The sequence below is a fragment of the Meles meles genome, chromosome 8 (genome assembly GCF_922984935.1).
Source record: "Meles meles chromosome 8, mMelMel3.1 paternal haplotype, whole genome shotgun sequence".
Taxonomy (NCBI): domain Eukaryota; kingdom Metazoa; phylum Chordata; class Mammalia; order Carnivora; family Mustelidae; genus Meles; species Meles meles.
In genome coordinates this window covers 89967271-89980623 of record NC_060073.1, presented here as the reverse complement: position 1 = coordinate 89980623, position 13353 = coordinate 89967271, and the positions used below count along the sequence as shown (strand labels likewise).

Sequence of the window (13353 nt, the reverse complement as noted above, 5' to 3'; positions counted from 1 at the left end):
AAGGCATTAGCACAATGTACTAAAAAATAAGACATAATTGATCTATAAACCTGTTTGTTACCTATTAAAAAAGCCAATAAGGTTAGTTTGATATGATTATTTTTCTTGAGAGCCTCCACTGTACTGATTCTGAATGACTATAGCTTTTATTCCCCTCTTCAGTTCTTTGTATACTACGTGGGATAGGTGACTTCTCAAAGAAGGAGCTGAGCTCTCTGCGTCTGTTGGAGCTCTAACTAAAGTCATGGGCTGAGGATGACAACAGGACTTCATTAAAAAAAAAAAAAAAGTTTTGCATGTTTTCTAAACCAATGACACCAGAAAGGTAGCCTATGAAGATTGATTCCTGAACATCAGGGATTTGTTTTCATCCCACACACTTTGCCAGAGCACAGTTTTTACATGTCTACCAGGCCTGCTCATTTAACTGTAGCTTCTGTTCCCAGGATTTGAGTATGTTATTGTCTACTTTGGGTTAAATTCATTACATATTTTGGAAAGGAGTATTTTGAAGGAGTATCTTGCTAATATCTTAAAAACCAAAAGTCTCAATTCCTCAGGAAAACATCTCTCAGACTAGTGCTATCTTTGTAACACTCTTTGTGGTATCATTAAAGCCAGATAAAGTGAAATTGTTCCTAAATTGTGGGTAGCTGTATCTATGGTTCTGAGTTTCCCAGAAAGTGAAGGGCTAATGACCTTTTTTTTTTAAAGAGCTTAGTTATTTTTATTTTCTTTCATAAATAAAAATGAGGGGTACAGGGATGGGCTAAGAATTTTAGAGGTTTTCTAGCTCATATTATCAGGTTTTTACTAATATCTGAAGAAAATATGGAGATGCTGGTATTGATTATTTCTTAATAAAATTTTTTTAAATTAACATGTAGTGTATTATTAGCCCCATGGTATTGATTATTAACTTCAGGATACCCTGATGTGTAATTGATTGTACTACTGCCCAGCAATATCACAAGGAGGGAAGGGTGAGTGTTGGGTATGTGCCAGGGATACGTCTCCAAAGGTAAAAAGGGGGCTAACCTTTGACACTTTCTCCATATTTCATGGGCTAGCTTTTATCTCAGTTATAGCAGAATATTTTCACCATAGTCCTAATAACTACCAAGCAATTATATGTCTTTAAAAAAATGGAGAAAAGTATTGATTTTATAGAGTGTGAAAGGAGAGCTACTTCTCTAAATGTCTCCAGGAATGTTTCTGGCCCTGCTATCTCTCCCCCCACCCCCACCCTTGTTTGGTTGTTTTTTCCTCTCCTTGGTTTAACTTTCTCCATACTAAATATTTGCCTAATGCTTGTAAAAGGATCCTTCACACCAAACTCTGCAACTCGAACTTGTTCTGAGAAGTAAAATATCATTTTGTCCCTACCAGCTTTACAAGTTCAAAACTATGTACATGTGTAGGAAATGGTTTTGAAACATGCAATAGGGACACCTGGGTGGTCAGTCCATTAGAGGGCTGCCTGACTGCCTTCAGCTGGGGTTGTAATCCCAGGGTCCTGGAATCCAGTCCCGCATTGAGCTCCTTGCTCTGCAGAGAGCCTGCTTCTCCCTCTGCCTGCTGCTCCCCCTGCTTGTGCGTGCTCTCTCTGACAAATGAAATTAAAAAAATCTTTGAAACACGCCACAGGGGAACCTCGGATGCTCTGAAATAGCATTAGCCTTCCTAGAAAATGTTTCAGATTTTCTTTCAGTAAAATCTGAATTTTGTTCTTGGGATGAATTGGGTGTGTGATTGTTAGAAAGCATAAATTTGTCCAAATATTACACAATATCCTTTGTGACATAATTCTGTCCCATAAGAATTGTATTTGTCCTTTCATAAAATTTGAGGGTTTATCTGGACTTTTAAAAGATGAGAAACCGAAATTACTGGGAATCAGGACCAGAACAAGACTTGCGGAAACTAAAGGCAAAAAATATTTTGGCGCTCCTTCCTCTGCACCTCACCACCCCCCACGCTGTTCAAACGTGAACCACACTGTCATAAAACATGTCTAAAGGAAATTTCACTTTTCATATGGTAGTTCACTACTTCAAAATGTTTTTCTTCAAAATCTGAATTGTTCTAAAACATTGTGTCGGCTTTGCCGGCAAGCCTTCAATACATGCTTGCTAGTGTAGAGCGATGGTGGGTGTGCTCGACGATCGGCAAGGACTGGGCAACAGGCGCCCAGTATTTTTGCACCTGTTTGCATACCACCTGAAGGAAAATAGAAACAACCAGCGCCTCCCGGAGACTAGGGGGAGGTGGCGAGAGAGACCCGGAGAGCCTCCCGGGAACCTTCCTAGAGCTGGAAACTGCTCAGGGAGGCAGTGCGCCCCGCCTCCGTCAGGCCCCGCCTCCGCCCATGCTTGACTAGAAGCGCGGTGGGCGTGGCCGAAGGGCTCAACCAATGAACGCCTGGGGGCCGGGGGCGGGGGGACGCGGTCCGGTCGCCCAGGCGACTAGAGTGCGGCCCCGACCCCCCCCCCCCCCCCCCCCCCCCGGCCCCGAGCCTCCCGCGCGCGGCTGAGTGCTGGCTACAGTGCTAGCAGCGGTCCCTGCGAGCCGCGGGAACGCGCGATGGGCAAGTGGAGCATCGGGCGAAAGCCGGGCCGCGCACTCGGACTCCTGCTGCTGGTGATCGTGGGTTTCCTGGTACTCCGCAGGTGAGAGAGCCCCGCCCGACACCTGCCGGACTCCGGACATTTCAGCCTTCCACACCCACAGTTTTCGCTTCCCCTCTCACTTGAGGGAGGCAGCCCCAGGAGTCCGCGTCCCGCGAATCGCGAGACCCCACTGGAAAGGCGTATTCGGCCTCTTTTTTGTTGGGTCTGGCGTCCCTCTCTATCACTAGGCACTCTGCTCCTACCTCGAGATTCAGGCTTCCCGGGTGACAACAGGCGTTGTGCTCTCAGTCCCCAGGCTTCTGTGCCCTAGGTTCCCGGCTTTCTCGAGGCTTGTGATGTCGGCTCTGCTTTTCTCGTGGATACCCCCAGCTCTCTGGGAAGGCAGCAGAGCTAGCCTTCAGGACTCTGTCAGATGTCCCCCGATCACTGCTCTTTCTCTAGTCCTCCTTGGGGAGCCCACTTCTGCTGTTCTCCCGGGTCCCCACATTTCCTGCCAAGCCTGCTGGGAATCTTCTCTATTCATCAGAAGCCAGAGCTCCAAGGCTCAGAGATGTGGTTGATCTCGCCTGCCCAGCGCAGTCATGAATCGCTGTCCCATGGGTCCTTCAAGGTCCTCAACTCTGGATTTATTAGCCCCACTTTAAGATTGATATGTGTTCTCTCTCCACTTTCCCACGTTCATCAGTCATCAGCTCACTCCTTCCCAACCCCCTTTTACAAAGTGTTATCTGTGGCAAGTGGTTGTGTTAATGGCAATAGGACTTACCCACAGCCAGTGGGTGCCGTGGCCCAGAACTTTCATAAACTGTATCTATTTATAGGGTTCTACTGTCCTGACCATGTCGATGGTTGGCACTTTCCATATTCAAAACCTCCAGTGTTTCTGGGAAGGCAGACCAGCAGTATCAAATGCTTTGGCACTGCAAGTTAACTTTGAAGCAGGTGATGGGGCAGACACACTACCCCTTCAGCTTTATCTTTTGTTTCTTCCAACCCCCTTTGTTAGTTTCTCTGAATTTCCTCTGGAAAATAGGGAAGTTTTTGATGGACATGAAAATCTGAATGTTTTTGCTGCCACAGAACACATTCAGTGACTCTACTTCCCCCCTTTTCAGACTTATGTGTCTTTGTTTTACCTCTTCTTGGCTTTGGAATTGATGAGGATGTCATAATATTGTTTGAGAGAAAGAAATGGTGCTCTTCTCACTCTGGGGTCCAGAAAACTTAATGAGGCATTTTGTTTCCTGAGTTGTTCCCAAGACTTTTTCCCATCTTGTCAGTGATCTCTAATCCATTCCTCTTTGAAGACTGCTCCTGGCTCTTGTAGGATGCTCAGCCTTCCGCCTGACGCAAGGCTGATGCAAAGCCCAGGAGGATTACTTAATACAGTAGGGTATCAAGAAGCCCATACCCCGGAGAGAAAGGCCAGAATTGTGCAAGTAGCATGTGGTTTGTCCATTGTTGGAGGTCAAGGATATGGCAGTCCATGCAGGGCCATTGAAGGGCAGCTCTGAGGGGCTGGAGCTGGGCCAGGTAGTGCACCCTAATAGTCCACAGGAAAGGTTATAAGAAGGAGGCTGAGTGTTTGCTGGTATCTGGCAGGAAAGAAGATGAGGTGTCAGGGAATTGATGCTGTGAAGAAGCCTGAGCTTCTCATAACTGAGTTAACCATGTCCCTGCCTGGGTTAGAGTGGCCGTAACAGGAGTCACTCCGGGTTTATAGAGGTGCCTGGGAACAGCTATAACTCAAGCCTGAGGAAATAGTTTGAGATACTTAGTAAAGTCGTTATTCCTGATATCTCTCCTTTCTCAGTAGGTAAGACAGAGGCCAGAGAAGCTCTGACCCCAATTCAGGGCCATCTCTTAGGGTCTTTCAGAATATGTGTCTTTTGGGCATCTTTTTAATTTTATCACCTTCATGGTATTGGCCTTTCTGCCTAATTCCTCCTCCTGTTTGCCATGGGCTGGAAACCAAGGATTATCTCTGGAGGGCAGAGAAGGACTCACTCTTTGTGGCTTCCTCTTCTTGCCTTGCTCTAGTTTTGACTGGATCATTAACTGAAAGGGAAGTGGGGACCCCTCCCAGCTGTTGCTGGAAATGTGGATATGACCAGTGGAATATAGGTCACATGGAATTTGCTACTCAGCACGCAGGTTTGTGGAGCTGAGCTGGCAGGATCAGCCTTTTCCTGTACCTCAGAAGGCAGGTATTTGGTTGGGGGAGGGGCCTTCTGGGCTCCAGCTTTTGTTTTTTTTCCCATGAACTTTAACTTGGGCTTGTTCACGGTCAATCAAAGCTGACTGATTATATCATATCTGAGAAATAGGAAGACCAAGATGACTTTTGAGGATGATTTCAACCTTTGCTATTTTTTAGCTTGAACAGTGGTCTGAAATTACCTTTATTGCAGTATAATTGTCATGCAATAAACTGTTCATGTTTAGCTTATACAGTTTGATAAGTTTTGGTGTATATATCCACTTGTGACAACACCACCATAATTAAGAGAGTGAAAATATCTATCAGTCCTAGAAATTTACTTGTGCCCCTATGCATCTCTCTCTCCAGCCCTTCTCTGCTCCCCAACTCCTAAGCACACTGATCTGTTGCTTTCACCATGTATTATAAGTCTGCATTTTCTAGAGTTTTATAGAAATGTAATCCTAAATATGTACTCTGTTTTGATTTGGCTTCTTTTACTCAGTATATCATTTGGAGATCTTTGATGCATATCAGTGTGAACCATGTCTGATCTAGTTGCCTTTCCTTGTCTTTCCTCCTCCCACTCCTTGGACGCAAGAATGCCTGCTTGATATGATCAAGGCATGGTTCCACTTGTGATTCTTTTACTTAATATAAATGCATCACTGAGCAATATTTCAATTAACTTTGCATCTCTTATACCTAATATTTTAGCTGGCAAAAGTCAGGAGAGGAAAGTGGCAAGGTAGGCACCCTGCATCATGCCTTCTCAAAGGTAAGTTCATCTGTTTGCCCACCTCTACCTCACTCAGTGCTCCTACACTGGCATTATTTGAATTCTAGACCCCACGCTCTTCCTGAAGGAAAAAAGAGGAGAGCCTATAAAAATCTTCTCTCTAAAGAAGGTGGATAACTTAGCAACATGACCTTGTCACCTTTGATCCAAATCATGGCCAGTCCTGCCTTCCAAGGATGTGTGGGCAAATTGTGTCTCTCTTCCTGCGCTTCTGTGAGGTCACTGATTTTATGAGCTTTACCTGTCCTAGGACTCTACCCTGCTTGAGGCCTGAGTCATATTCCCTGGAATGTTCAAACTCTTTGAACACTGTTCCTCTCATCTTCTAGTAGTGAAGTTTTCAGCATCTGGGAAGTGTCTTCAGCAGGTAGTCATTTCTCTGACACAAGTGGAGAAACATGGCTACCTGGGCAGTAGCTTAGTCAGAGAAAGAGAGGTAGGATGTCCGAGCCACCCTGTGCTGGGAAGATAGAGTTGGCAACCGAAGGGTACCAAAGTGTCTTAGAGCAAGAGCATGGACATTATTGCTATATTTCTGATTAAAGGGACTGGGATACCCAGGAGATTCAGGGCAAAAGCTACACAGCCTTGGCAGCAGAAGTATCAGAAGGTTGGCCAAAGAGTTCTCTGTACCTTGGGTCAAGGAAGTAGCAAGTGAAATAAAAGCACTTAATCTTTGATGAAATGACTCAGAGTTCCATTGTATCACCTCGAATGCTCTTCTAATAAAGATTTAGGAGATGCTGGAGTTTAGAGAGGTCTTTTCAGAGCATTTTGCACCTGAAACAGACTCTGGAGGCTAGCCCCCCTCTTCTTTGTTCCTCCCCCATCATCCAGCACAGTTCTTCTGCTGCTTCCTCCCCACTCAGTTTTATTTCTTGCTTAAATCTATTGCTCTGGATATTAAAGGTCCTGTTGAAAAAGAGTTCTTGTTGTGTGAGACTTCTCTTGGGAAAGAAGGGCAGGGGTATTTTAGAGGCTAATGGTAATGAAACAAATAACTCTTCACTGGGGTCTACTAAGTAGACTCTTAGTTGATGATATTCCCTGCTTTCATACTCCCACAGATAGATAGTGGCATTTTTGCTTTCAAGAACATGCTGTGTTTTCCTGCAAAGTTTATTTTGTGAGTAGGTAATCTATGTAAAGGATTAAATATTCAGATAATATAAGGAGAAAAATAAAATCCCTACTCCTGGCCCTTAGGCACCCTTCTCCACCCCACCAGAGGTGATTACTAATAATGGTTTCTCCCAGGGGTATTCTGTGCATATATAAGAAGGCAGCTATATGTATTACCCCATTGTCCATTAGGGATATAATTTATTCAAACAGTTCCTTATTGATGGGCATCAATTGTTTGCAATCTTTTAGCTACTGCAAAGTTGCAATGTATGTTAACTACAATGGAATTGAAACAAAATAATGTAAAGTAAAAACAACAACAAAAAGCCCCCAAAGTTGCAATGAATATCTGTTGGGTATATTTCTGTTCCTAGAATTGCTGACCATACAAGATATTCACTTTAGGGGCGCCTGGGTGGCTCAGTGGATTAAGCCGCTGCCTTCGGCTCAGGTCATGATCTCAGGGTCCTGGGATCGAGCCCCACATCGGGCTCTCTGCTCTGCAGGGAGACTGCTTCCTCCTCTCTCTCTGCCTGCCTCTCTGCCTACTTGTGATCTCTCTCTCTGTCAAATAAATAAATAAAATCTTAAAAAAAAAAGATATTCACTTTAAGTCCTGACAGGCATTTAAAATAAGTAAGTAAAAATAAGTTAAAATAAGTAAAGTAGCACATTCTATTTTCGTTGGATCAATGTGAGGGAGATTCTCAGCTCGGTCCTCTGAAGGGGAGATACTGTTTAATCTGCATGTATATGGTTTCTTCGTATCTTTAAGAACTAGTCCATCTCTTCTATATCTATGTACATAAGTATCATGTGGTGGGTTTTAAAAAATATTGAACATATTTATGTTTCCCCTGTTTCATGAAATAATTTTATTTTGATACCACAAGCATCTCAAGAGCAGAGTCTTGCTATCAGTAGAGTCCTTTGGGTTATCTAGCAGAATTTTCACCCCTTTCTAGGTTGAGATATAACCCTTTTTTATTGATGATGCCACAATAGACATTTTTCTCCAAATGAAAAATTTCTGTCCCATAACATCAGGATACTTTTTATTACTAACATTTGGTTGATTACTATTATTAACATGTGGTTGGGCAGTTTTGTTGCTTCATCCATGCATCTCAAGGTTTTGGTCTAATTAGTGTTTATTCACATATAAACTTCCTATAGTATTTAAATGATCCAGAGCATGTCCCTGGATCATGTAGACAGCCACTTGGCCTGACTTGCTGAAGCCTGGGTGCTATGCCATTTCCTGGCTTACCAAGAAGCCTTTTCAGAGGGAAGGACAGAGGTACGAAGGTTGCAGTAGTGCCATTGACCTGCAAAATGCTGCAAAATGACCTCACATCTCTGCAAAACAAGTATACTAGCTTTTGGAATGGAAGGTTCAAGCCCTTTGGATATATTTAATGCTGTCCCAGCAAAGCAGGAGCCTAAAACATTGGGCCCCAAGCCAAGGATCACAATTAGGAAGCTGGATCAGCTACAAGGACAGAGTTCTGTTTTGCTGGGGCTGAAGTTTTTGGGGTTCCAGGATTGATCCAAGAGCCATTATTCTGGATTAGAGGCATTAAGAGTACTGGCCTCGGCCAAAGAAGGGACTGCTCCTTCCTTAGGCCCTCAAGTTCCCCTGCTGAGGGAGGAGTGTACAGCTGAAAGTCTGATAAGGCTGAAGCATCCCCAAGGGGGCAGTTGAAGGAAGGGAATGCCCAAGGAAATGGGACCTCATGGGAACCTGTAACCATATCAGAATCTTGGAGTGATGACTAGAAAATTTGTATTTTAGATCCAAGTGAGGAGATTTCTATGCATGATGATGTCTTTTGGGCAGTTTAACATAACTGCTATCTGAATAATAGTCTCTGGCATGACCACCTGGATGAATAAAAATATGAGTGTTTTTTGATCAGTATCTTTAATATGATGCATTGGACTCAGATGCAGGTGAACCTCTGCATAGGGTGGCCCTAGTAGGATCACAGTGCACCTGGAAATTGGATTTGTAAGTTATCTCTCAATTATACATTATGTATAATATGTAAAGAACCAATCTTTAGGATCAGTGAAGACTTATATTCTGTAAATTGAAGAACTATATCTGCAGATTCCTACATGTACCGAGCTGGTCCATACCCTTGGCCAGTCTAAAATTGCATGGGCATTACCTGGTCTCTGCTGGAGGCCAGTATGCCTCAGTTGATGATGGTGTCTCTACCACATCTGGTTGAGTGGATACTGGCTTGTCTGAATCTGGTCACATTGTGTGTATGATAGAAAGCTGAAGGAGATGGCTGTGGCTCCACGTGAAGCCTCCCAGTCCTATTATGGCCCCCATTACTGAGCAGTATTTGCAGGTGACACAGGGATGCCTTCTGGCATGGCAAGGGCCATTTCAGACCCACCTTGATGAGCACACTCTGTTCAAGGAGATCATTCAAGTAGGTGACTGATCTGGCTCTTCCCCACCCCACCTGAAAGACTGCCTCTGAGAGCTGAGAATCAGTTCAGGGGCCCATTTCACATGAAAGAAGTTGTAAGCTTGTCACCAGCTTATCTGCCTTTTTCCATTCAAGCATATTAACCCAGCACTTTTGATCCTGTCCGTTGTCATCCGGCCTGTGTGGAGCCTGTGCTGTGTCCTTTGTCATCATGATCCACGAAAGGGATACAGCATAAGAAGGATTGGTCCCTCTACCCCCAACATCCTCCCAGTCACTGCCTAATGTCAACTCCTCACCATAGGGAACGCACACCCCAAGTCCTCTGCCTAGTTTCGGCTGTAACCTGTTAAGTTTATAGCTTGCACAACCTCTTATCACCTGCCAAAAGGAATGGTAGCAACCAGAGTGTGGAGGTCTTGTTACATGGTGTGAGGCCTTGTCAGAAATTGTGACACATGTGGCTTCTTCCGGGAAGAAGTTTATTTTCAGACTGAAAATTTACTTAGCCTACAATGAAGCAAAGATACAAGGTAACAAAACTTCCAGGAAAAAGTAATATATGCTCCAGCTAGAAAGAAGGCAGATGCCCTGGTTTCATCAAAAAAAGTTTCAACAAGGAGTGCCTTGGCTGGCTCAGTTGGTGGAGCATGTGACTCTTGATCTCTGAGTTTTGAGTTCGAGCCTCACATTGGGCAGAGATTACTTAAAAAAACCCAAAAAACAAAAAACAAAACTTTCCATAATCTAAATAAAAAAAAATAAAATCTTTCTAATAAAAGCTTTCTACAATCCAAAGAAAAAAGTTTCAACATGAATTACTTGCTCACTGGGAAAAGCAACAGAAATAAGGGCTTCTTAAAGATTTGATTAACTCCTTGGTAACTGGCCTAATTTAGAAGGAAAGTCTCTCTGACCTGATGTAACCACACAGTTTCCACTTTCTTTATTTTGTTATTACTGAGTTAATTACTCAGGAAGCATGGGGGTTATTATTAATTTATGATCTCTAGTACTAATGACTGTTATCAGTATTAATAACTGTTTGCATGGTGCTTTCTCGTTTATGAAGTTCTAATGTGTATTATCTCACTTCCTCACAGTGAATTCCTTGGAGAAACCTCACATTTATCATCCTCATTTTCTCAATGAATTCATCCTTTTCATTAATATATTAAAAACTCTTTTAGTAACCTACCAAAAGATTTTCAGAAAGGAAATAGTTGAATTCTCCAGAATTTGGAATTTGATATGAGCTGGCTTTAGTTGTTTGCAGTGTTAACTTCATGCCTCTTAAGAAGCACTGTGAGGAAGTGCTTTTTAAAAAATCTAGAAAATGATAGCACATAAAGAGAGTAGCAAATAGAAGCTCTATCCAGGAAGGGATGATAAATACATATATCAAGGACAAGATATGGATTAGTGCTTCTCAAACTTTACCTTGCGGTCTGGATGAAATGCAGTTTCTGATTCAGGTCTCAGTTAAGGCCTGAGTTTCTGCATTTGTAGCAAATTCCAGATGAAGATACTCTGCAGGTGCAGACCACATCTGGAGACAACACTCCCCCTGCCCGAAGGAGATTTCCTAATGATTAGCTAGGGTACAGATTAGGGAGAGTGTGTTACTAGCAGGGATTATGTTGGAACAAGGGGTCACAGAGAGCACTTCCAGCCCTGTATAAACCTCTGCGCTGAGTGGGTAGGGAAGGGGAGGCTCTCACAGCATTTGGGAGACACCTTAAAGTTAAGGTCAGTGATATGAGCTTGGTGAGTTGGAGACTGTTTCTTTGAAGCTCTGGCCAGTGAATAAGGAGTGCTGCCCAGTGGAGCGATTGCTAAGTTGTATTTTCACTGTCTTTAAAAATAATGAAATTTTGTGTGTACATGTGTGCATTTTCACCACTGGACTGTCAGTATACTCCCTGAGTTTAAGAAGAGAATCTGTCCATCAGTTCTTCCTCATTCTGGCCTGGGGTCAGCCTGGAGGGTGGGGCACCTGAGGGGATGCCTGGGGGTGTCAGGAGGGGAGAGTACATAAAGCCTAGTGAGTACATGAGGCAAGAAGGCAGAGTGTGTGCTTTGGAGCCGATGTGATGAAAACTAAGCGACACCAAACTGTCCTGGGCGTGCGGTATGAGAAACCTCAGACACAGCCAGAACACCAGGAGCTTGTGGCCAAAGAGAAGAGTGGGGTGGAGGGGTGAAGGGGTTGGGAAGAACCAGAGCAAGGAGGGTGGCTAGGAGGTCCAGACTGTGGTCATGGAGGACCTGAAGCCTCATTTGAGTATCCCAGACCTCATCCTTTAGGGTAGGGTTGGCAAAGTTTCCTGTAAATGTGTTCAGCTTTGCAGACTGTACAGTGTTTTTATCATAGCAACGTCACTGTGGCCCAAAGTAGCTATAGTCAGGACTGGAAAGAGTGGGCATGGCGGGGTGTCAGTAAAACTATTTATGGACACTGAAATGTGAAATGTGAAGTTGATATAATTTTTTGCGTCCCCAAATCTTGTTAAGTTTCTTTCCAACCACTTAAAAATGTGAAAGACATTTGTAGCTTGTTGGCTGCACAAAGACAGGAGGCAGGGTGGCTTTGGCCCACACCTGGGTTTTGCTGACACTGGTCTGGGGGCTGGGTTGGTTTGACAGGGTCCTGGTGGGTAGACCTTTTGTTGTAACATTTTAGAAACTGTAATATGATGGCACAAAATCTTCCATATAAAATGTGATTATACAATAAGTTAAATGGTTAAGAATGGAAAGATTGGGATTATTCCACATTAAGGACATAAAAAACCTCACTGAGGCTATTCTCTAATATGCAAAGCATGCAAAAATAAACTTATTTCAAATGGTGACAAACTCTGTTATAACACATTACAGAGTATTCCATTTATATCTGACCTTCACAGCAGTTAGGACAGGCATTCACCCCATTTCACAGAGGAAGAAATTCATTCCCACACAGCTAGTGTCACTGACCCAAGGAGGCCATGCTACAAGGGTAGGGCCAGGATTCGTGTCCAGATCCTCCTCTTACAGATACTGTTCTTGTTTTTGTTTCCCCAGATAGGTGGTCCTTTGGAAGAACTGTATTATTATTATTTAAGTAGGTCCCATGCCCAGTGTGGAGCCCAACCTGGGGCTTGAACTCATGACCTGAGATCTTGATCTCAGGGCCTAAGGGACTGAGCCACTCAGGTGCCCCTAGAACTGTATTCTGAAATATCCTTTCTAAGTCACTTGGAAAGTGGAACTTTTCTCTTTAGAGAAAACAGTAACGAGGTCCCCAGGTTATCCACAAATGACGTTTGAACTGTAATATAACACAACTGCAGTCCTGTGGAGCAATAGGAGTTCTGGGTCCTGGAGGCTGTGGGAAGAAGAAAGGAGGGAGTCAAATTAATTTTCTTTGCCCATGAGTGGCTGTTGACAAAATTTCCAAGTGCTCAGTGATATCTATGGCACTTCTGCCTTCTTGACCTCCTGCTCTCCCATCTCTGGCCATTGAGGCCCTTGATTTGCCTCAAGCCCTCCTGTAAAACCTCCAGGAGCTCAGCCTCACGGGGTCTGTGGAGGAGCTTGTAAATACCACCGATCCCTGGGCTCCACCTTCACCGTCATTAATTGGTCAGGGGTGGGGCCTGCACATTCCTTCGTTTTAAGCTTCCCAGGTGATTCAGATATGGGGCCAGCTGTGAAAAGCGCTGTGGCTAAACCCGAACCTCCTTTCTTGTCCTACGACCGACCTCAGTCAATTGCTAGGAAGCCTGCTGATGAAGCGATTTCACACCGTTTTGGTCTCAAGCTACCTGCATCCATTTGGTTACTAAGCCTGTTAAACCCAATGGGTCAATATGTTTGTTCTCTCAGCTCTGATCACAACTGCCCAAAGACAGACTATTGTTTCTGGTCTCAAGCAGTACTTCTCAATCTCTCTGTGCTGCAGCATCATTTTCCTTTTCTTCTTTAAAAGTCTCCCCCACCTCACCGTTACTTTATTGAATACGTTGAAAACACGTACTAGAAAAAGGAAATGAAAAGATTCACAAAGTACATGCCCCAGTCTTTTATGATGAGCTTCAACAGACACAAAATGACATGTATTGCTCTAAAAGTATCTGTTTCTTTTTTTTTTTGTTTAAGACTTTATTT

At 43.8% G+C, this 13353-nt stretch overlaps 1 protein-coding gene across 2 annotated transcripts in view; it reads left to right on the top strand.

The window, feature by feature from the left end:
- The first annotated feature begins 2529 nt into the window (after nt 1-2529).
- GLB1L2 (galactosidase beta 1 like 2) overlaps nt 2530-13353 on the top strand; it is a 48658-nt gene continuing 37834 nt past the window's right edge. For both annotated transcript variants that reach the window (XM_046014106.1, XM_046014105.1), the window contains exon 1: nt 2530-2669. In XM_046014106.1, the coding sequence (XP_045870062.1) occupies nt 2584-2669 (86 nt within the window). In that variant the 5' untranslated portion in view covers nt 2530-2583. The remainder of the gene's footprint in view (nt 2670-13353) is intronic.